The 23,525-nt window shown below is 40.0% G+C and overlaps 1 protein-coding gene across 1 annotated transcript; it reads right to left on the reverse strand.

Moving 5' to 3' along the window:
• Nucleotides 1-1,059: 1,059 nt before the first annotated feature.
• On the reverse strand, nucleotides 1,060-23,243 carry TESK2 (testis-specific kinase 2; the record flags this gene model as incomplete). Its single annotated transcript, XM_010076810.1, has 7 exons — nucleotides 1,060-2,072; nucleotides 4,257-4,386; nucleotides 7,962-8,048; nucleotides 9,171-9,254; nucleotides 10,842-10,917; nucleotides 12,902-12,984; nucleotides 23,097-23,243. Coding segments are annotated over 7 exons (1,620 nt in total), but the record flags the coding sequence as incomplete, so codon positions are not given.
• Nucleotides 23,244-23,525: the final 282 nt, after the last annotated feature.

Raw genomic sequence — 23,525 nt, forward strand, 5'->3', positions numbered from 1 at the left:
ATCATTACTGCAGTGATGTCAGTGAGACAGGATGTCATACCAGAGAGGGAGGTGAATGTAACCCTTCTAGCTTAGTGCTAAAATAGTCAGCTGTGATGTAGATACTGTAGTTAACTAACTATTCTGCAGAAACAGATCATGATGTCCATCCAGCTCTTCAGAGATAAGAGCTCACAACCCCCAAAAGCTCAGCACAACTGATACTTTCACTTCTCCAGAATCCCAGAAATTACAATGCCTGGAATACGGCTCCCCTCTCGTGCCCTGGGCAAATCTTCCTCTACATTTGTGTTGAGGTGCACAAAGAGCTGTGCAAGGAGGAGAGCAGTGCTTACCGCATCCTGCTTCCCTGCACTAATGTATTACCAAATCCCAAGGGAAAATGAAACACGAGGGAACAGATTCTTCTTGTTAATCACAAAGTACTTGTCATGTGTCACAGTCTGCCGATTGTGACCAGTGTGAGGGGTTTTGTTTTCACTGCTTTTGAAAGAAGAGCTTTAATGCTGCAACAGCCTTCACAGCAGCTCTGGGACCAGAGAACACTCCTATCCGCTCAGCATAGCTCTGAGACATCTCTGGGCCCATTTAAAACAGAGGCTCCAACTCACATGCACTGCTGCAAAATGTTAACACAAAATCTGCAGTGGTTCAGAGCAGCTGGTCAGTCAGAGGAAGAGGGGAAAACCTAAGGGTCACTGTTTCTATCCAACATGGAGCTTAAGGCCTTGAAATGCTCCATGCTGGAATCCAGGTCAAGCTGTTTACATGGTGCCTGCTCTGGCTGCAGCCTCTTGGAAGGACTGTGAGGCCCACATGGCCATTCTGGCTGGAGCAGTTCTCCCTCCTAATGCGAATCAGGGAAGGGAATAAGCACAGTTTGAAATAAAGTTAATAATCAGTCTCTCCAGATGCCATCTGTAGCTATCTGTTTGACAGCCAGTTTCTACCATCTGCTGAGTCTCTCTTGAATGTGAAGCCCAGCGCTATAGATAAAGGAAGTTTAAGTGACGGGGAACAACTGTTCCCTCAAGGACACATTCAGTTTGAGCCCTCTCTTCATATGTCGCAAGTTGTCTGCGTGCTGCCACTTGCTGAGATGTTGGAGGAGGTCTGAGGCACCGGGGCAGGACTGTCCCCATCCTGCTCCCTGAAGGGCCACGCCTCTCTCTTCAGCTCGGTGGAAGGACTAACGCTGAACAGAGGCTTTGTAGACTCCAGCGGAGTATTTTTCGGTAGGTCATCTTCTACCTCCATCTCTTCAGAAGGGAGACAACCCACAAACACTTGTGAGGAGCCATGTCCTTCAGAGTTCACTGAATTCTCAACTAGGAGCTTTTTGTAAGATAGTGGCTCAGGCTGGGCCAGCACTAATGACTGATTACATGCTGGATCTCCGCACGTGTTCTCAACAGCACAAAACCCATTTTCCTCCTGGGCCACTGGCCCATCTGAACAGTCCATATCCTCTTCTTGTGCTGGTACAGGAAGAAATTCTGGCCTGTGAGCCTTGGCTTGAAAGGGGGGAATCTCTGACACACCGTATTTACTGCTACTCAGGAGTTTTTGCCGAACCTCTGCGCCTAGCTGAGTTGGGTCACACCTGCTGACAGTTGAAGACAGTCCCCCAAACAGGCCATACTCTTTGTGCGGCAATTCAGGAGACAGTGGAAGTGATCTGCACCTCCTCCGAGGAAGAAGGGAAACTTCTTGCCAGTCTGTGCTATACGCCTGCCGGAACTGGGGCTGGCTGGCTTTCAGGCCTCCACCTGCCTCTGGGGAATGCAAGTCAAACACCAGGGAAATCACCGACTTGCTTGGCATGTCAAAGAATTTGATCTTCCCCCCCTTGAGGTCCTCCCGGGCACTGAAGGGATTAACTTTCCGGCCTAACCCTTTGCTTGGTGTATAGTAGGGGTCCTGCACATTTATTTTCCTGGAAGGCTTCCGGGAGAAGATATCCGACTGGCTGCGTGACAACCAGATATTCCGACGCGGACGGGGTGACTTGGGTGGGATCTTATCATCCAGGGAACTCAAACGTTTTACTCCTGGTCCTTTTTCAATTGACCCTGAGTAAAAGAAGAGAAATACTCTCAGCTTAAAGGAGCTCTATGCCTGCATGTCTGCTCACTCACAGAGCCTTCATGACAACTGTAAAGAAAAAGCTGCATTTCTCATGTTCCACATTATCTTCCATAAGCACGTCTGCTTGTTCCTTACAAGTTCCTGCACAAACACAAGTCCACTATTCTCTTCTCTGCAGTGTATTATTGGCTTCAAATGTGAAGATTTGGCAGCCCTGCCCACAGGATCTTTTAAATGTAAGGCAGTCAAAACTACAATTAAAATTTTCCTCTTTACTCATGCCTCAGGCTAGTAAAGTCATCAAGACTTGAGGAAATGCAAATTCTGTCAATGCCATCTTAATTCTCTAAGCACTGAAACTGGACCGCTTCTTTATCATTTTATGATCAAATTTGCCACCCACGTTACGGGGGATGCTAATTTGGCAAGACAATATTGTCTTCAGAAAAAACGAAGGAAGAAAACTGTACAAAAATTTGGTGGGAATGAGGAAATTTTTCCCTCTTCTATCCAAACCCTCTATTTTAGGGCCCCTTCAAACCTCCTCGCTGCCAGTACACTGACACAGCAGAAGTGGCTCAGGGTGGTCTAGGAGAAGAACAATTTCCATGTTTCTAGATTTATCATCCTGGCTTCCAGCAGAGGTTGCCCAAGATCACTTGATGATACTATAAAAGAGAGCCAGTACAAAACACAATTGCCAAAGAATTTGGGACCTGATTTCACCCTGATGGGAAAAGTCTAAGACTAAAATAAATGCCCCTCCTGATACCATTAAGAGTTTAAATCATTCCATCCCAGCCTTCATTCAGTACATTATCCAATACAGAAACTAGGGATATATGAGAGTTTGACTCTCATGAATAGGAATTTAAAAGTTGTACATATGCATGTGCATGTATTTATTTGCACACATGCGCACACACATACATATATATATAAAAATAAAAGCTGTATCACTAGAACAGAATGGGAAAATTGTAGTTGTTTAGGAAAAGATGCTAACTCTTTGGAACAGTGTTTGGAACAGGCATCTGCCACTGGCTCTCAAGGTGCCTCTGAAGAGCTGTGGTAGAGTTATAACAAACGGATATAAAGAAGTGATATCTCCTTTTGATTGCCATTTCCAGAATAAAAACATGCAGATTTACACTTTTCCCTTTAAATACTGACACAGTTTAGACTGTAGTCATTCCACCTAGGAACGAGTATGCAAGTTAAGGAACAGCATGTAACACTTCTCCAAGGAGATGCAAATCTGAGATGTACTCCAAAGGGAGAATGCCAGGAAAATGAAAAAATAAAAACAAAAATGCTAGCCAACTAACCAACCAACCAAAGAAGTTTCCTCTTTAACTTGCACCTCTTTTAGATGCTTTCCAGTTGCGGGAGAACTACCACATGCATGCACCCCATGTGGTTTGAAATACAGAACTTATTTCAATCTGTAATCATATTTACAGAAAGATATGTATATATATTGTGTATTTATATATACACAATATGAGAAACTATTTTTACTGTACTCCTAAGCTTCCAATGCCAGAAGTAACAAAAAAGACACTTAAATCAGGATATGCCCCAGACTACAAGAACTGCTTGCAGTTTGCTCCCACACCAGGTGGCACTAGACAGCTTTAGAGAAAGCCCGTCAAGGCCAGCATTCCCAAGCAGATCTGGGATTCATCTTTTCCCTGGTCTTTCAGGGCATTTCCAAGTACTTTGTAAATACTCTTGCATCTTCTCTGCTCTTCCTCGTGAAGGAATTTAAGAAGCTTCTAACTGTTACATGTAACATAGACCACAGAAATTATGTATATGCATGAAGTATGGCAGGGACAAAGCAAAAGTCGAATTTTCCTATGCTATTAGCAACTTACAAAACCCTTCTCGAAAGAACTCTGAATTTCACCTCAAGAGCAGAGGGGAAATTAAAGGGCAGAATCTTCCGAGGCACTTTAAGAAACTGTTAGCTGTTCTTTCCCAAAGGACACTCTGCAGTGCACAGTATATAGCATTGTTCCAGAATAATTTTCAGGCTTTGAGTAAAATCATTCATAAGCTGTAAATAATACCATATATAGCTGAAATTTCAGTCTTCAAAATATGAAGCATTGCAACCTCCTGCTATTAGCCTGCAGCAATGTTTGTACAGTACGGGCACTTACCTTTGGGTTTTCTTTCACTGTTGTCAAGGTTCAAAAACTTTCTCTCTGAGTCCTCATTTCTCAGGCGGTTTAAAATCTCCTCCAGTGTTTTGACAATATCAGCAAATGAAGGACGCAACTTTGGATCCATCTGTGAATGCACACAAATAAGTTCATATGGGTTTGTCCATGCTATTCTATTTACACAGTGGACAGAGGGACAATCTGAAGGAACTGAGTGAGACCGTTTTAAGTGTGTTGTCATTGCAAAAAACCTAAGCAAAGCAGGAGAAAAGTAGTATTCTGTCCCAGTTTATGTCTATTATAGCTCTCACATTTAATTATCAAGTTGTAAATATTCTGTGATGAGGACACATTTTAAATTGAAAAGGTGTGAAGCTGTTAGATTCTGAGTCTGAGAGAGGGTTTTGTTTGATACAGGTTTCATAGTTCAAAGATTTCTTTCTGGACTCCAGTTATCAGTCAGAGATTATATATCAATGTAATTTCAAAATATGCCTGAAGCAATGAGGATTAAACAGAGCAACTTGTCTGTGTCATTCTTTAAAAGTTTTTAATTCTTAGGGTTTTAATTAAAACCCACCTAAATGGCATTGCTGATTTTAAAGTTTAAAATGTTGTGTCTTTCCATCCATTAATCAGCCTTACTACTTGATGTACTGTTCTGTCTTGTGAGGAAGCAAGATTGGTTACATAATTTGACAAAGTAATACAACAGAAAAAAAATCCATCTTTGCCCAAGTAGAATATCGCTCTCCCAGTCATCAGTATGTATTCAGTTTGTATTTATCAGTATTTATTTATTCACCCTAGTAGAAATGGATCTCTAAACAAAGTCCAACAATAAAATTGTACTAGAGGGCAAACAGCTTAATTTAAGCAGTAACTTAGACATCATTTCACCATTTTGAACATTGACCCTGAATATGTTACAGGTTTAACTACTGTAGGTAGTAATGTCTAATTCAGCAGCTGAAAGGTAACCTCATTACACTAATAAAAAAGATTCTGCTTGACCTCATTCCTGTTTCCAGCCCTCTAAAGGCTTTTTCAGAGCAGACAAGCCCAGACAGATCTGACCTCTAGTACAAAGGGAACAGCGGTGCTTTGTACGCAACAAACCCCCGAAACCTCCCTGATACTGCCTTGCAGGTCCTACGAGATAGATCTTTCTGAAGAGAACTGGTATGATCAGCAACACCAGAACACCTTCTAGCAGCACAGGGTAAGGGAGTAAAAATTCATACATGCAGTAATAAAAACCAAACAAATCTCACTTGAAGAGTTCAAGAGCAGCAAGAAAGTTGTTCTAATGGAGCAACTGGAATTTCCTGGCATAGGAAAACAAGATTTTCTGCTTTCGCTATTTCACTGAAAGAGTAGGGCAGGGGCAACACCAAAGCACACACTCTGTACTCTGACAAACTTACTAATTTGGGAAGCTTAGAGACCTGTTGCAAGTTACAGAAAGCAAGAAGAGCTCTCTGGCTATTTTAATTTGTGCTAGGTAAGATCCAGGACAAGAGCAGCACTGGCAAAGTGACTCAGAGCAACATTTGTCTCTTTCATCCCTGAGCAGTCCAGATTCTGCTCAAATGGAATAGAAGGTTCTTCCTCAAGGCAGCAGTTGCCCACAGCTCAGCTCGTGCTGGTAAGCTTTTTTCATGATCATACATTATTACTTTTATAAGCATTTGCACAAGAAGGCTTATAGTTGTTGGGAAGCCATAAGTTTTACACTTCCTTGCATGTACTTATTAAAAAAAAAAACCCAACACTATAACAGCAAATTAAAGACATCTTAATCCGCTACTCATACATGTCAGTTTTTACTGGCTTTCTTAGGTTGCCCTAAAACACATTTCCTGGCTGTAGAAAACCCCAGGGCTTTGCACATTAGTTCAGCTAATCAGCTGAGGTATACAGTTTACACTGTTTGTTGACCTATTAAACAATAAAAAGCTATATAAATGTCCATGTCTAAGAGAAAATTATCACACAGATCACCTATTATTGAAGTACAGCATACTTAGGAAGATATAAGAAAGCCTTATCTGTTCACGACCTTTTTCCTTCTACTAGATATGTGGTAAGTGAATGACAGAATGCCCCACAATGAAATCAGCATATTAATGGCTGGATCACAAGACAGTAATTTCCACTTTCAGTTCAGGGAAGGGACATTTATTATACAGGAAGCAGCAATAACTAGTAGGCAAAAATCCTTTTTGTCTACATACACTAAATTCTTACATGAGAATATAAGATCAGTCACTTCCCCTCTCTTCAGGAGTACAGTTTTACTCTGAATTTCACCTGTGCTGAAAAATTGCTTTGAATCCTGCACAATGTGTTTGGATGCAGTACGATTTCTGGAGTCTACAAGTGGGAGCCAAGATTTCCAAAGTCAAATCCTACCTCTAGCCAAACTCTTCAGCGCTTACGTAGTCAAAACACTTCATAAACATGAGTCAGACATACCGCTCCTGGTGAAACAAGCTCCACTGTACTAAGGTGAAATCAGAGGACTGAAGTAGCTTGTCCAGAGTAAGTTCCACAAACATTTTTAGAATTAATTTAATTAATTTATGCTATCTTGTGTCAAGAGCAGCAGTCACCCCCACCTGCTCACATCCTCACCTTTATCCCACTGTCCCCTTGAGTGAACATATGCATTTGTACTAATAAAAAGTACAGAGAAGCTCAGGGCAAAAATGAGCCTCAAGAGCATGGAGGGATGAGACTGCTTCTCTCAGCAGCAGCCTTGACATGAAAAGCAAGCTTGATAAATCAGTAATAGGAATAAAAAGCCTGTTCCGAGACTTCTTACAAACACTCACAAATACAGTTCTGGTATTGGCCCAGCATGGCCTGGTTGTGGGGTCCTGGTCAAAGTTTTGTGCAATAAAATTTTCATAACTTGCCTCAAGTTGTGCAAACTGGACATGTCCCAACTTGAGCTGAATTTGGTGGAAGCTCAGGTTCTCTTACTCCATATAAACCAGTTTACTATACAAAGGTACTAGAAACCTCTGTTAGGGAATAACCTCCAAAAGAGATCTACTTCCATTGATCTTTCACACTATGGAGCCATGAAGGTATTCAGCACTATCACTATTTTACCTGAATAACTCGCAGAAAATTTACACCATACAGCACATTGCCTACAGCCTTACTGATATTAAATAATTTGTGTCCAAGTTTGATTTTTTGGAACACAGGCTAGGGATTTGGAGTTATCTCGCCTTCCAAAAGACAGCATATAGAAACTTTAGAGTAGTTGAGTGCCTGCTCTTGATTTGTTTGTCCCCTTGTGAGAACAACTCGGAATTCTTTCTTCACAGCTCAGTAGGTCTGTACACAATAAAAGCTGGATTTTGTCAGCCTGAGGGCCAGCCAGTGTCAATAGCATACAACTGGTTATGATCAGCCTGAGCAGCTTGCAAGAAGCTGTTCAGTGTGCCAGACCTGTTTGTTTGGCATGACAGAACACAGAATTGCAAAAATACAAGATAGACATTTTTGCAAGGGGAAGAGGAAGGTTATAAAGACTGCAAGGGAATTTCTGGATTATCAGAATGTATGCTGCTTTAATAGGTAGGCTCTTCAAGTCCCTTCTATAAATGCTTTAAGTTCTATCTTCAAAAGCCAGAGGGATTTAGAGAACTCAAGTTTAAGCCTCTCCCCTTCAAGTAAGATACTCACATTACAGCAGTTGAAGGCCAGCTGGAGGAAGTCAGGGGGACAGTCTCCCACCATGTGCTGGAAGGCATCGTAATCTAATCCAAAATTCTGTACAAACAAAAACACAGCATAGAGATATAAATGAGGTCTGCTATCTGGCCCAAGGCATCTTCTTTTCAGGGGAGTCCCTACATGGAGTTATCAGGAATAACCATGAAAAACATCTCTCAGCAGACACATAGAGAGGATTTTGAGAAAACTCCATGCACACTCTGAGCTGCAGAATTCCCAATTGGGATTACTTGATACAAGATACCTATAAGAGAATGAGCTGACTTCAAAGCCCATCCTTCTTCCTGGACTCAACTGCAATCCATTGCACTTGAAATGTTGCCCATGTGGATCTGGAAGCAATATCCTATACTATGATGTTTCCCCATGGTGACTTTCACAGTGTAAATTAACAGCCTGCTGTAAAACCAGAGGCTTTGTTATGATGAAAATTTACCAATTAAAGTGGTTAATTTTTCAGTGGATGGTAGGCTAGTAATACACATTATCTAGTTCCTTAAATTCACTTCTATAAAATCTGAAGGGCAGAGAAACAAAAGGATCTCTTATTTACTGCAGTTCGAGACCTAAGCAACTTTGCATTTTCAGAACCAGAGGGGGATAGACAATTTGGAAGACTCCCCATAGAGGGCCAAAAGCTGTCCTGCAGCTGGGACTCAAACAAAAGGCAAGTGAGGGAAGTAGAAGTATCTCCTCTTATTAGTTGATTCTAGCTCACATCCACGGTGCTTAGCACAGTCTATACAAAAATAAGGATGAGTTTATTTTAGCTGCTGCTAACATAGCTCCTGCCTGTTTCATAAGAAGGGGCTGCTTAGCGGATGCAGTGTGCCAGAAGTGCTCTGTTCTGAATCTGGCAAGAAGTCTACATGAGCTATCACTCTACAAAAGGAAGGTCACTGCAACATTCTCAATGTTCTGCCAGTTAGGGGCAGAAGGGATTTCCCATGAGGACCGCAGCTGGACAAAGTCTGTGTGAAAGTCTTCGATGGAGCTTCTTACAATAACAGCACAGGAGAACAAAAGCCTTTTACAAGCTATTTTTAATGTAACACCTATTCATCGTATCTTTGGCAGCAGTGCCAGAAGTTCTAAAGGCCAGCCATTATCACGGCATACTTACTACCTCCCACCAATGTTATAAACGTAACCACTTACCTCTGTGCGAGGGAGATAGTCTGGATCAGCCTGTATTCTTGCTATAATCTCACACAGAATTATACCATAGGAGAACACATCCGCCTGAGAGAGAGAGAAATAAATAGCCACATGGTTCAGCTATGAATACTCAGCATTCTTATCTGACAAGAATATTCTTCTTACCCCAAATGGTTATCATGAAACAACTAAACCAACACCACAGGCTTCCAACACTAAGCAACTGCATTATAGCTAACATTTTCCATGTGAAGAGACACATGCTCACAGTAAAGCATTCTCATTGCACAAATAGCAATGATAACTTTAAAACTCTATCAAGAAAATAAAAATGAAAAAAATGCCAAACCACTCTTAATTCAGCAGTGTAAAAAAAAAAATACATATCCTTCCTCGCATAAAGAATGGTAACGTTTCATTTGATGTCTTACAGATGGGATTAATTAAAAACATAGCCAAAACCTGACATGCCCATATATCACTGTGGTTAGAAAGACGGGATTAGAATACACATGATCACAGCTTATCCAGAATATTAATGATGTTTTTAAGAAAAATTACATTTTTCTCTTCTCACAGTTCAGCACCTCTGGAAAAAAGTGTCTTTCCCAAAGCTTGAGATACCTAGTAACGCTGTATACCAGCATCAACTTACATGGACATTTCCATGATGCTTAGTAATCGCTTATCTGACTACCCCTGGAGCTGCACAGTTGCTCAGATTTCCAACCACCTGAATTTATAATGTAACAAAATTTAGGAAAATATGGAATACAAGTCTACAGAGCAGAAGCCAGCATCCCTTGTCCCTTAGATATCAGGCAGGCTTATATGTCATCTTTCATGCTGATGAGGTAAGAGACCCACTTCCTCTTTAGTCCTCTATGCCCTAGGGTTAGTGAAGAATGTGGCACCACAGATTTGGGTACTTTATTATTAATTTAGGTCAATTGGAACTCTTAAGAAAGCTTTGAAATGGTGATTATTCATTACTGAGGTAGCTACTGCTTTCCTGCAAGTTAAAAGTACCACCAATCAAACAAATTATTGACTATTAGCTATAAAAAGGTACAGGATGTAGGCTTTATCACAGAAAAGCTGCACGTGCAGGGTTGAAGTAGACTATGTTACACATGGGAAGAGAAAACCCTGTGTAAAGAAGAGCTTGACTGAAAACACTATTTCTGAAATCCAGGGTGATCTGATCCTCCTCTGAAACAAACATTTTCCGGTGCCACAAATAGGAAAACTTAGAAATACCTTTGGAGAACATTTTTATCCAGGTATCTTACCTTGATAAATACTGGTTGTTTTTTTTTAATTAAAATAATTGTACAAGTTTACATTGGTAAAATGGACTTGGTTAAATTAAGTTGCATTAGGTCAACAAGCTATTATCATATTTCTGCATGTGAGATGTTTCAGAATGGAAATAGCGTAACAGTGAATTATGCTGAAGGTAATTCTATTTCCATATAAGAATCCACACCATGAATTAAAAATATTAGCTATTCAACTCACACTCTCCCTTAGTCTGAATGACCTACTAAGTACAGAAATGGCACAAATGAAAATAACAATAATTTTAGTATTATGGAAATTCTAAATCTTGTATGCAGCTATTGAGGAGAAACATCTGACAACTAAAGTCCATTTATATTATGTACCTACCTTTTCATTGTAAGGTTCATCTCTGAGAACTTCTGGTGCCATCCAGAAGGGTGAACCCACCACTGGTAACTTCTCACTATATAGATATGCAAGCAGGGTGGAGGGTGAAAAAGAACCATTAATTAAATGCTCAGGCATTGCTACTAACTTTCCATAACCCCAAGTATCTGCAGAAACTTTTTCCAGAGGGAAGTCAATACAAGTGGGTTCCATAACGAACACTGGTTTCCTACTGGAGGCACTAAAACATTCAATAGCAGGATAAGAGGTGAAAGAAAAAGAAAGCTTAAATCAATTACTCATATTTTATTTCCAGTTTCTAAGTGCCTGGCCACTTTTAAAAAATATATCTTATTTTAAGGCCCCAGGTGTTCAATAGTTTTGGTTTCCAAACTCTTGTCAGAGTGGGTTCCTTCATCTATACAGAAAAAGGCTTGCGGACATCAGTTTCAGGCCAGATGTCAAGTTCTCCATTCACGCAGCAGGACATGCTGGTATCCATTCCTACATGTACACTGACAAGCAGCTCTGAAAGTATTCAGCACAGCCTGCTTGCAAACTGTTTTGGCTTTGTTTTTTGTTTTGTTTTTTTTTTTTTTTTAAAAAAAAGGTCAAGATTGGCCAGATTAATCCTTTAATAGGGAAAAAAACAAAGTAATCAGAACAGAGCCGATTTGAAAAATCTGCAATGTTTCCATAGGCTAAATATTTGGGCCTTAAAGAAAGGCTTCCAGCTGGACACCCAGCTGACCCTGAAGGAATACCTATTGAACAAAAGGCCTCTGAAGGCCTCAGATAGCATGGCTTGCTAGCCAGCAAACTGGAAACAACCCAACTGCATTTGAAAATGGACGTAAGACTACATCAAACCAAAATGGTAGCTAATGTAACAATTTTATTATGTTGCTTGTTTTCATATCAAGCTACCTTAACTTTAGCTATTATTATACTCTCAGTTTTCAGGGCATCTCAAAACTTGGTGTTAAGAACACCCTAAGGCACCTGTGGTTCGTTCCTGATTTTGTGATGGGTTCTCATGAATACAGCTGAAGCTTTCAGCACCTTAAAGGGCAGAGATTCCACTGGAGCGTACAAGGCACACATTGGCTGTACTTATCAGTAGTTTAGAAATTAAAATGTTCACTTTGTTAAGCTTTTAGATCAATATTTCATCAACACTAATGCAAGCCTTCAGACCTCCCATGATACAGTTTTAGGATATGTACAGTTTAAAAACAGTGCATAGCTGAGATCAACTTTTATTGTTTTCTTTGCAATCAAAAGAGCTGGAAGGCTTTAATATATTTTACACAGAAGCATACACTGGAGAAAATCTGACAGCACATTTCACAGTCAGAATACTCTGAAATACACAAGTCAATAAACAGAGAGAACAATCAAATCCTTGTCCTTGATCTCCCTAACAGAGGGACGACAAAAGGACTATTTCCAATTGCGACAATAGCTTGTGACAGTCACCTGTGTGTTCCTCAAATGAGTTAAGATTATAATTTCACCCTAGGGAGAGCAAAATAGTGCGCTACTGTTAGACAGTAATTTTAATATCTCTCTGTTACAAACCTGAATCTTAACAACTAGCCCAGAGGTTAAAGAGAATAATACTGGAATGCCACTGAATATTGTTTGTGAAAATGGAAAGAAGCTAATTAAACTTGGTTGGAATCAACAGAGGATATTTATTATAAAATCATCCCAATCCAGAATGCTGGACAGTACTTTTATGTTTGCTTTGTTGTTTGCTTTTTTTAAAACTTAAAATTCTCAAGTACCTGCTTAGGAGATCTACTGAAAAGCTTGAGTAAATCCTGTACTCACTAGAGCATTTTTGAAGAATAAATGTCACCAATAAATCTATCAAAATGGACAGTAAGGCTGGAACATTTTGGTCAACCAGCCTGCAGTTCTAGAATGAAGACTGAGGATATTTTTTGCAAAATTTTTAATCAGAATGCAATAGTGGCATTAGGGATCTGGTTCATTAGAGCTTCTGACCTGCAGTCACACTGCAACTCTCGCTATATTTTTATTAGTTTACGTACCTGTGATCAGGAATTTTCTCTGCTAAACCAAAGTCTCCAACTATTGCTGAGTATCCGTTCTCATCGTGTTTTATTAAGCAGTTCTGGGAAAAAGAAAAAAAAAGAAAAGAAAAGAAAAACAACAAAAGAGTTACTGTCTGGGCATAAAACCCATATACCATTTGTTTTATTTATTTTTAATCTGGAACAGGACTACAAGATATTGTTTGGAAGACATTCATCTATGAGATGCTTTTGTCTGAAAGCAACCACCCTTTTCCCCTACCCTCCCCCCTGCACAATCACATGTCTGTCAAACTTAAGATGCTGCAAACAGCCTTACACTTAGTTAATAATCCACTTAAAAACTTGCTGAGAAAGCAGGCAGGCACGGGCAGCATGTACCTAGCTACGTTCCAGCAAGAATTATGATGGTTTAGGTCCCTTACTGCTCAAGTATGCAGTACATGCTGTTCACTATGACACCTTGAATTTTCTCTTTACAATTTGCCTGTACCTGACCAGAATATAAGATCAGAGCAGACTCTAAATATCTTTGTATATTTTGCTACATTAACTACTGAAAAGGAACTCACTGATTTGCAGTAGGTTTTAATCAGAAAATACAAGATATGACAAAGTTATATATGCTTTTAAAGTCTCAAATAAAATTCTTTATTCTACAGTACATCATAAAACATGATTTAAGGGAGAAGTCTAATAGGGAAATGCTGTCAATCTTTTCCTTTCAGATGTGCCCTCCAGTGTCAGGAGAGAGCACAATTTAAGGACACACACAGATAATGCTGGTCTGGCAGCATCACATCACACACAGGGTATTATTGATTTATTTTTGTTATTTATTTACAACTTTGAGAAGCATGCTTTGACCATTCCAGTGCCACATCTTTTCCCTTCTTACGGAATGAATCAATAGCCAAATTCCCTCAGTTTTTTTTTGGTCCTGCAACAGGTGGAGCAAAACAGAGACCTCATTCCCCTACCACACGCCTTGCTCTGTATCCTTCTGCAGGCAGTACAATAGCAGTGACAGGCAGCAAAACCACTGCCGGCTCCTACAGCGTGCTACCCTGCATTAATTAGCTAAACAGCAGGAAACACTTTCTAGCTTTTTTGTCCTTCGATGTACAAAAGCCCCTCGCTGACCCCAAAGCATTAGCTTTTCTGTATAATGCAACTACGGAGAAAAGTGGGTCCCTTGTCTAAAAGATCAAGTTCAGGTCATCGCTGTTTACATTATTCAGAGCTGATTGTGGCTCAGGCTGTGAAGTGAGTTTTCTTCCTGCCAATTAAAAGGTTAAGCAAGCCACTCTTGCAACCATGTAAAGAAAATGCATGCCAGCCTCTTGAAACACATGCTGGGCTCCTGAGATTCAAAGTTCTATTTGTTTAGCATGACTCAAGTATAATAAATACAGTGAGTTTGGGGATTCATAAACACGTACCAGGTTAAATCAACCATGCTTGCCCAAAGAGCAGCAAAGCTTCTCAGTTACGAGCTTTGTTATCTTTTATCAAAGAGCACATTCATTCAGATTGCCTCTGTTTAAACATTTGGTCACTATAAGTGGACTTAAAACTGAGAAGGATAAAACTTTTCTGAAAAATCTTACTCAAATGATTCAGACAAGTGAAATTTCATTGTGTACCACACAGAAACAAGTCTATGAGGACACCAGAGATTTTGCAGTGAACAAAAATGCTGATACTAGTTTTTGCAGCAAAATATCAGGTTATTTTCTGCCACAGTTTTCCCAGCAATTTAAGACAACTTACAACTTGACATTTTAAAAAACCCTCTATGATTCATAAAAGAACTAGTTTTAAGATCTTCTTGCATTACCTTTGACTATTTACATTTTGAGTAGCAAGACTGCAGTAGTTCATTTTACCTTCTGGGTTTTGTGGATTAGGGTTATCCTCCAATAACCCCTGGTCTCCAAAATTTGAGGGGAACATTTAAATCCAGACTAAGAACTATTTTCAACATAACTAAAAAAATCTGTAGAAAGATTTCTACTGACCTTAAGATCCACAATAATTTACAGGGCTGCTTTGATACCAAAAAGGAGGCTTAAATGCAACATCATCCTGACAGCAAATTTTCCTTCAGCTTCAGTATACAATCACATCCCATTTGACAGCAATACATCAGCAACTGAAGATGAACAATCTTACCCCCCACCGAGCCCCAGGCAGTCTCAGCTCTCAGGTACAGCACAGAACTATTATACAAGTAGATTATTCCTAGATAAATCGTAAATTAAACCAATAGCACATCCAATCTAGCTGCTAAGTAATGCTACCTGACAGCTCTGAGCTTCTTCCCAGCTAAGCAGGAGCTGCCTGCAGCAAAGCTAGGCTTCCTTTCAGGGCAGACCTTTCAAGAAACCAAACAGAGCGGACACCCCACGGCTGTGGGGTCCAGAGGTCCTGCAGGAGAGGCTAGTACACCAAGACAAGGCAATTGGGGAAAGCCTAGGGCTGTATTTCTGCTATAAAGTACTGATCAATTGTTCTGCTGTGGTGGGCTGCACAATGTTAAATGACAGAAAGAAGGAAGCTAAATTATTCTCTCTCATTAGTGGAGGCTTGTCTTTTGTCTGCATATGAAGAAGTGCTGAGTGTGAATTTAAATTCATTAGGATACATATTCCAGTACAAAAGTGACTTTTGTACTCACACTTAAATCAGCCATGGGCAGGTGACATGCACCAGACAAAAAAATGTCAATGTCACTACAAATGTTCACTGTAGTGAAACTAAACTGATTTAATTCAACTGGTGCAAATTTTTATGTAGCTAAGCACCAATTTCCTGGAACCAGAAAGGATGGAAGCCTATTCCTACCAAGATCAGTAGTAAAACCCTGCTACAGATACTATCATGGCCAGATGTCACCTTTCAAGCCTGTCCTGAAAGAGCAGTACAAAGGTTTGCAGGTGGCAATGCTTCATCCTGTACTGAAATTCTCCAAGCGTTCAAGGCCAACCCACAGCACCACCATACTCCTCCTCCACCCTTCCCACCGTAGTAAAGCCATTACACAACACTGCACCAACTCCACAGCACAGATAGTTTAGTTACCAGATGTAAGATGCAATTCATAAAGCACAGCCCACAGTAACTGTCAGTTCATGTGCACTCAATGAAAGACATTTCTAAGCATTCACATTCTACAGCCAAGATAAATCAGGATCAAAAAAGGAACAAGGCTTTATTAGAGACTAAGAGGTTGAAAAGAGCTTTTAAATTTAAGCTAGAGGTGGTATCTTAGTAGGAAAAGTACAACTGCATTGTTTCAACAGACAAAATGATACTTCTCCATTTCCACAAAAAAGAAAATATGTGTATCAATTTGGTATGAAGAATTTTCATTAATAGATTTTGGCACAAGAGTTCAAACCCTTCTCTAGTGCAAAGAGTCTCTCTAGAGCTGCCTATGAGATGAAATGCCAAGCAGCTTTACAACATGGGCTTTAAGAAAACGCTTTTGACTTCCTGTTGCACTATTTGTGTAAGCAGCAAGGCAGTAAAACACGACAACTTCCCAAGCTTTCTCTACAGATAGAGATGTTCTTTCCTTTGGCAGCTGACACAGTCAGAGAGGGCAGTATTTGTCTTCAGTTGGGTTCTCAGAGGTTTTTTTCCCCCCCCGAAACGGGGACCCCATCAAGTCCTTCCTGAGGCAGTCTCTTAACAGAAGCAAAGAGCTCTGTACATGAGCTCTAAAGAGTTAACAGAGCTGTTTATGCAGAGACAGATGTGAAAGAACATAAAGCCCCCTTTGTGTGTTACAGGAGCTTAACATCTGCTTCGCACAGCATAATCCTACTAAAGACGAATGCAATATTCTACTGTCCCTTTTATATAAACAAAAATGAAAATAAACTCAAGAGTTTCAGAGTTAAAAATAAGTTGCTTAGATGAAGAAAGCCCATCATTTTTTTTTACAATACAACACACAAGCTAAACTCCTCAGATATTTTACTGCACTCCAGAAAATACAGGAACGCTACTACAGTGTCATTTGCAATCCTCTGATGACTGTTACTGAATTAAAATACTTAAAGGCCAATTGAGATGTATCAGCTGTTTTTAAATTGTGATGCCCTAGGAGAGACAGCATTGGCAATTAAACGTACAACAGGAAGTTCACAATACTAGATACACTCTTGAAACTAAAACCACTATGTTCAAGGGACAGGCTCCATTTGAGTCCCAAAGTACCAGTAAAAGTTTAGTATTGCAACTATCATTAGAAATATTCATCTGTAACAGCTAATTTTTTCAGTGCAAGCCCTCCCCTGCAGTGCAAAATATCCAGGCTCTCGAGAGCTTGCTCCAGCACAAAGGGGACCTTACAACAGCAGCAGCAAGTACAAGACCTACCAGACAAAGGTTCTGGTCATTGCCTGGGTTTTATTTTGTGTTAAACAAGCAAACAGCATACAAGGTAGGAAGTCAGGGTATGTCACTTTCAAGCCCAAAGGCAGTGAATTTATGTTACACCAGATAATCCACAGTTAATTGCTTACATGCGTGATTCTGCCCCATAGTAACTGAGACTACTCCTCTCTCAATGACAGAAGGGTGAGCCATTACACATTTACTGTGAAGTGAAAGCATATGTTGGCAGGAATACACACATGTAGATATGTGTGTATATATACACATACATATATATTTATATAGGCCTAGGGATTAGAATTTCTTCATAGATTTCATCATCAATGGATCTCACATCTCTAAAACCACTCATAACCTACTATTGATTATAAGACCTTGTTTTCAATTGTACATAATTCTGCAAAACTAAAAGGCATTTGTCTGCAGGTTTGCCTGTTATTTTTAATCAAGAGCTTTGGTAGTGGGTTTTTGGGGAGGGGGATGTTCAGCTAAGACAGCTCAGCTGCTTGGGAGAACAAAGAATGTGTGTTGCAAGCAGATTTTGAAATAATGAAAATAAAAAATCCTCAAAAATATTAGCCTATGGTATCATACCCACATTTGTCATGTTCTCAACTCGAAACATGACAAGACCCCTGTGTAAGACGCACCTATTGCCACCCCTGCAAAAAGTAGACTGGGACAGGCTGTATGCTGTGTGGGGAATTTGAAAGAGTGAATAAGACACAGCAGGAGTCCAAGCTAGGGACCAGCAGGGACCAAGACCAGGGTCTTGACCCTAGGTTCTTGAGACAGGGTAAAAACACCAAAGACTATTACAAGGACATGAGAACTGCAAGCATGGCAAATAAGTGGTGGTGAAACAGAGCTAACCTGGAGCAGCAGAACAGGGGGAGAGCCAGAAATGCCTAAACATGCTGAAGATCAGAATGCAGAAAGATAGCTTGGGTAAAGCATCAAGCAAGAGCAACAGGAAGAGAGTAACTACAGTCAGCCAGACAAGGAGATTGAACAATAACGTTGGGGGCAGGAATTGGGAGCAAAAAGAGGAGGAAGAGCCTTGGAACAAGGATGAAAAGCCTGACTGGAACCTGGCATTGTATGCTCTCAGAAAAGACTGGATAGTCACAGACTAGATATGATCAGTCCTGGAAAAAATGGGTGGACGCCTAGATGTTTGCTTCTCACTGCCAAGGAGTCTCTCTTATTCCTCTGTCTATTCCTGCTCCATAGCAAAACCAGGCAATGTGCATTAGTAATACTAATTAACAGTAGCACTAAATACTAATTAATTCTGCATGTATTTGTTACTGTGTTAACCAAAGCAGCAGACACCTCTGCCATGAATCTCAAGCTTCTAACCCTGAAAATGAAGTGCATGACGCTTCTGGTTTTTCCCCTTTTTTTTTTTAATTGCTAAGAAGTTGCACACAACATACACTACATAAAAAAACTAATATTGCACAAAAGATGGGATGTAAAACTTCCTATGAGAACTTTCATTCTTCCCCTTATGCATACACATTAAGGAAAAGTCCTTAATTACATGATCACCCAAAGAGTTTTCTACCTGGCACCCATGTCTCTTAGCATACACAATGGATTCACACTGACAATGAATTGGGGGTGTACATAAAACACTCGGACCACTATTTTCAGGACTCTGGCCACTCTTGCCACAGAAACAGTAGCATGAAAGAAAGGCTGGGAAGAGATGAAAAAGAAAGGCTGGGCTGGAAATGCAGGTCTTGTGGCTAAGACCACTGCAATGTTGCCCTAGGATTTGGATTCTGGCCTTCCTCAGCATCACAGGAGGATTCTGTGGCAAAGAAACCAGTTTAACAAAATCTTTCGGAGATTGATACTAATCTTGTGCTTTCTTTGCCTCCAGGCGTCAAACCTGACTATTTTATAAGTGATGTACACTTCCAACTGCCCCTAAGGTCAGTGAGCGTATTGCCTTGAACATGCCTGTGTAGTAGTAAGATATTTATTTTGAGGGATGAGGTACAAAAAGACTTTGCTATATTCTTTTTGCAGGCTGGACACTTCCCTGTGCCTTCCCAAACACAGTTATTTTAATTGCGGGTAGCAACAGATAGAATTCTGCAAAAACAAGTCAGATTAAAAAAAAAAAAATCACAATCCACTGGTTCCTACTGAAACACTTCCAAAGTTTCACATTATGATTTCTGTTTTAATGACTGGTTTTTCTATGACTAAGGCTGTCAAGGTTAAAATTCACAAACATACCTACTTCAGAATCACTGGAAGATGAAGAAGATCCTCATTATTCCAGAATCCAAATTCTCCTTGGGCACATTACAATGAGCCCCAGATAAAAAACAATTCACAGAGCTTGCAGTGATATGTGTAGGGGCAGGGAATGAGCCAGTGACACTGGCTGTCATAACCCATCTATGGCTGCGTACTTCATCTCTGCATGAATCTCTTATGACAAGTCAAAAGTGAGGACCCCACATTTACTGGCTTATGAAATGTACAAGTCTCCCTGCCTACACACCTACTATATGCAGGCTGGAAAGAACCAATCTAACCACTCTTACCTTCTGACAGGTTCAAGTTAGGCTGTTGCTGTCGATCAGGGCAGAACAGCCTGATCAGCTACAGCAGCCGAAGGACTGAACTGCTCACAACATGGGTTGGTACTGCCTGTCTGGGCAGCACACTCTCTTCCAACAAGCAGTGCGGCTCTCTTTGACAGAAGGGTAGTGAGAAGGGCACTACTGGGATGTCAGAGATGACATCCCCTGTGGGCTGCCACATCGACTATAATGACCTACATCCACTCTACCATTCTTCCCTCTAGCTTTCTGCAGTATCAATGCTGTGCTGCAACTCTCCACATGGTGCAATTAGGAAGAGAGATCACCCAGCTGTATATTAATTGTCAAAACTATGTATTTTTCAATCCTAGACTGGCTGGGAACAGTGATTTTTCATTCCTTAAGTTTTTCGGCATGCAGTATATAGACACATATAATGCTACCGTCAGAGCAAGGTAACTCTGCTGACATCAAGAATAAACTTTATGCATTCACACCGCTTGCTCCAGGAAGCTGCAGGAATCAGAGGTTTGACTCTGATTCTTCTTTTCCTGAAGAAACAGAAGAAAGGCAGAAGTACAGGTTTAAATTAATCCCAAATAATTTTTATAGTAAAATTCATACTAGAAGGACAATTTGCAGTGTGCTATTGTGTTAAGTAATAGCTAAAGCATGGAGACATTCCTGCAGAGAAAGTCTTGAGCTTCATTCTGTTCATCGCTCATCAAGGACAGCAAGTTTTCTAGAAATATACCTCCCTCTCTGCCCCAGAAAACTCAGTGTCTGTTCTGACTTTTGCAGATGTCTAAATCCTTGTCTTTGCCTTCATTTGATTAATAAAGCTATCACATCAATTACTGAAGTTTACTGAAGAAAGGAGGACAATACAGAACAGCCCTTACGCACTCCAGATCACAAGTCCTTTCCCAAGGAGAGAGCCCATCACATCGTCCTTCAGCTTGCTCCTATATTGACTATTTACTAGTAAAAATGAAGACAACTCATTCCACCACTAGTACAAACCTGGTAAAATACAAGGCATCCGCTCAAGCAGTAGACAAAAGCCACACTCTGAGAACATTTCAGTGACTGGTTTTTGCTAAGGTTTCGGTTGGGGTTTTTTGTTTTTGTTTTGTGCTTTTTTGTGCTTTGGAACAAAGTGACTTGTTTAAAACTTAGCCAGCCAGCAGGGCAAACATTTGCCCAAAAGGACAGTCATTTGCCCAACAGATTTAAAGTGTATTTCATCAATACAATATTACGCTAATAAAATTCACAAGTACACGGGTGTTTAAAGCCAGGTGTTTCATCTACTTCCCTTCCCAAACAGAACAAGCAAATGCATACGTTACCTCAAAAAATGTAAAAAAAAAAAGTGCTAAACAAACCCCAACCAACCAAAAAACCCAAGAAACTGGGAAATACAGAACATAGCTGATGACTTAGACTTCTATCCTGACAGCTTCCAATGTGACCCACACAGACACTATACCTTTAGAGCTGAGAACCATCCAAATATAGCATAACTTCTAGTAAATTCTTATTGTTCGGTTTGGTTGAGTTTTTTTTAATAACCCTTACTATTTCCTTTGGCCACCGATGAGTTTGCTATTGCAGTGAAATCATGCACTCCTCCCAGCCAGTGCATTTTCTAAACAATTGGCATTCAACAACAGATAACATTGAAGCATTGGTAGAGCAGCTCTGGAGAATGACATACAACTATGTAAAGCTTTGAACAAAGGCATTCACAGAGGTCTCAGGAAGTAGATTTTCATATGACTAGCCATCACAGTATGTGCTTATGATAAATGCTGCAGGCACAGAGTTCTCCTTAGTTACTTTGGTTCCTTACAGTAACTCTACTTCCCCACTCTTAAATGCATTAAAAAAAAAGGGAACACTAAGTTATCTTTTCAGTTATTTTTACACTTCTCTTATCTGAACACTCCAAGGTGACCGAAATGGAGCTTTCTGAGCACATCATGTCAAAGTGACATGATTCCAAGTTTTCATAAATTTGATATTCTTCCTTGCAGAATTCAGCACCTTTCACTTGTAAGGACACCCAATAAAGTATGTTATGACTTCACAGAAATACTTCTTTCACCTGTCAGTTGAACTATTTTTTTTTTCCCCCTTGGCTAAATGTACATCCTCATCTGTTTAACACTGCACTGAGGTAGCCTTAAAAAAACCTAAAACTGGATGGAGGACTAGTAGTCACATTTGCAAACATACTCTGCTGTGTTTTTATTTTTAAAAGACATTTCTAATCTCAAAAAATAGTTCCTTTTAGGCTAGGATAACATTCTTCTGGATGCTTTTGATTGAAGTGACATTATAAAGTCTTCCTAAGAACAGTTTTGGAGTACTTTCATGTTGCAAGTTCCCAGTGAGCTTAAACTAGCTCATTAGCTCCAGACAACAGGACAGCAAAGCCCTCAACACGGGCTGCAATGGATGGCAAGACCCAGCATGAATACCGGGACAATTTGTTCACAGAGCTTAGTGCTCCTACGTCAGTATTTCTAGCTGAGCTTGAATCAGCTAGATTCTTCACCCGACTAAATTCATAGAAGTTGTCACTAAAGCAGTTCAAGCAAATCTATGTCCATTGAAAACTCTGCCACTGAAATGTCATTCTGGAGGAAATTCTGAAATTTTAAAATCTTAGGTAAACTGGTTTGACTTTAGAAATGAAAGAAATACAAACCAGGATTGTGGACAACACTTAATGCTGAATTAGTAATAAAAGGTCACTTCCTACTGAAAAATATTTGTGAAATACATGGAGAAACAAAAACAACAAGAAGATTTTAAACTGCGTTCGTAACAAACTCCTTAATTTGGGTTCTTTATACGATTGACCTGTTCCAAATGTTAGATTGTTATGCTTAATTATCCAGGGATTTAAATACTTTACTGAGCCATAACTCAGAACTAAAAATTCTGCAGTTGCTTTCTGAGAAATCCTAATCTGAATGCATTTAAGGAATGACTTGCCTTCAGGAGAGATATTTCTCCAGTTCCCATATAAACTATCAACCTGTTTTGAAGAACGTTTTAATCCTATAAACTGTATTTCAATCTGTTTCTCAAAATGTCTTCAATGACATCTTATATAATAGCAATTCTCTGCTGGAAGGAGGAGAAAGAACCAAACAGCCAGTTACAGTACCCTCGTAACAAAGTTCCCTTCATTTCATAAATGGTACCTTGGATGTAAGGTCTCGGTGGAAAATGCCTTTATAGTGAAGATAACTGATTCCCATTGCAATGTCATATGCCAGTTTCACCCTCACTGTCCAGGGCAGGTGCTGGTTACTGTCTAATAGCTGTTCCAGGTTACCACAGTTGATGTACTGAAAAGACAAAGCAACATTTGTAATTATTTAACTTCATGTGTTGTCAGGAATGTAAAATTCATCATTACACAAGTGTCCTCAGTGCAGCTACACATTAAAAAATTTTTTCTTAAGGACTAGACAGGCACAAACTTTGCAGGTCAAGAGAGGCTGAGAATGTCTCCCTTCACCAGCTATACCAATGCATTTATGTTAAAGATGCATGCAACAGCCAACACTGCATTAACTCTATGGTATTTAAATAGACCCTTCAGAATCACCTACAATATAATATCACCC

This window comes from Pterocles gutturalis, unplaced genomic scaffold, assembly GCF_000699245.1.
Source record: "Pterocles gutturalis isolate BGI_N339 unplaced genomic scaffold, ASM69924v1 scaffold4728, whole genome shotgun sequence".
In the NCBI taxonomy this organism is placed as follows: Eukaryota; Metazoa; Chordata; class Aves; order Pterocliformes; family Pteroclidae; genus Pterocles; species Pterocles gutturalis.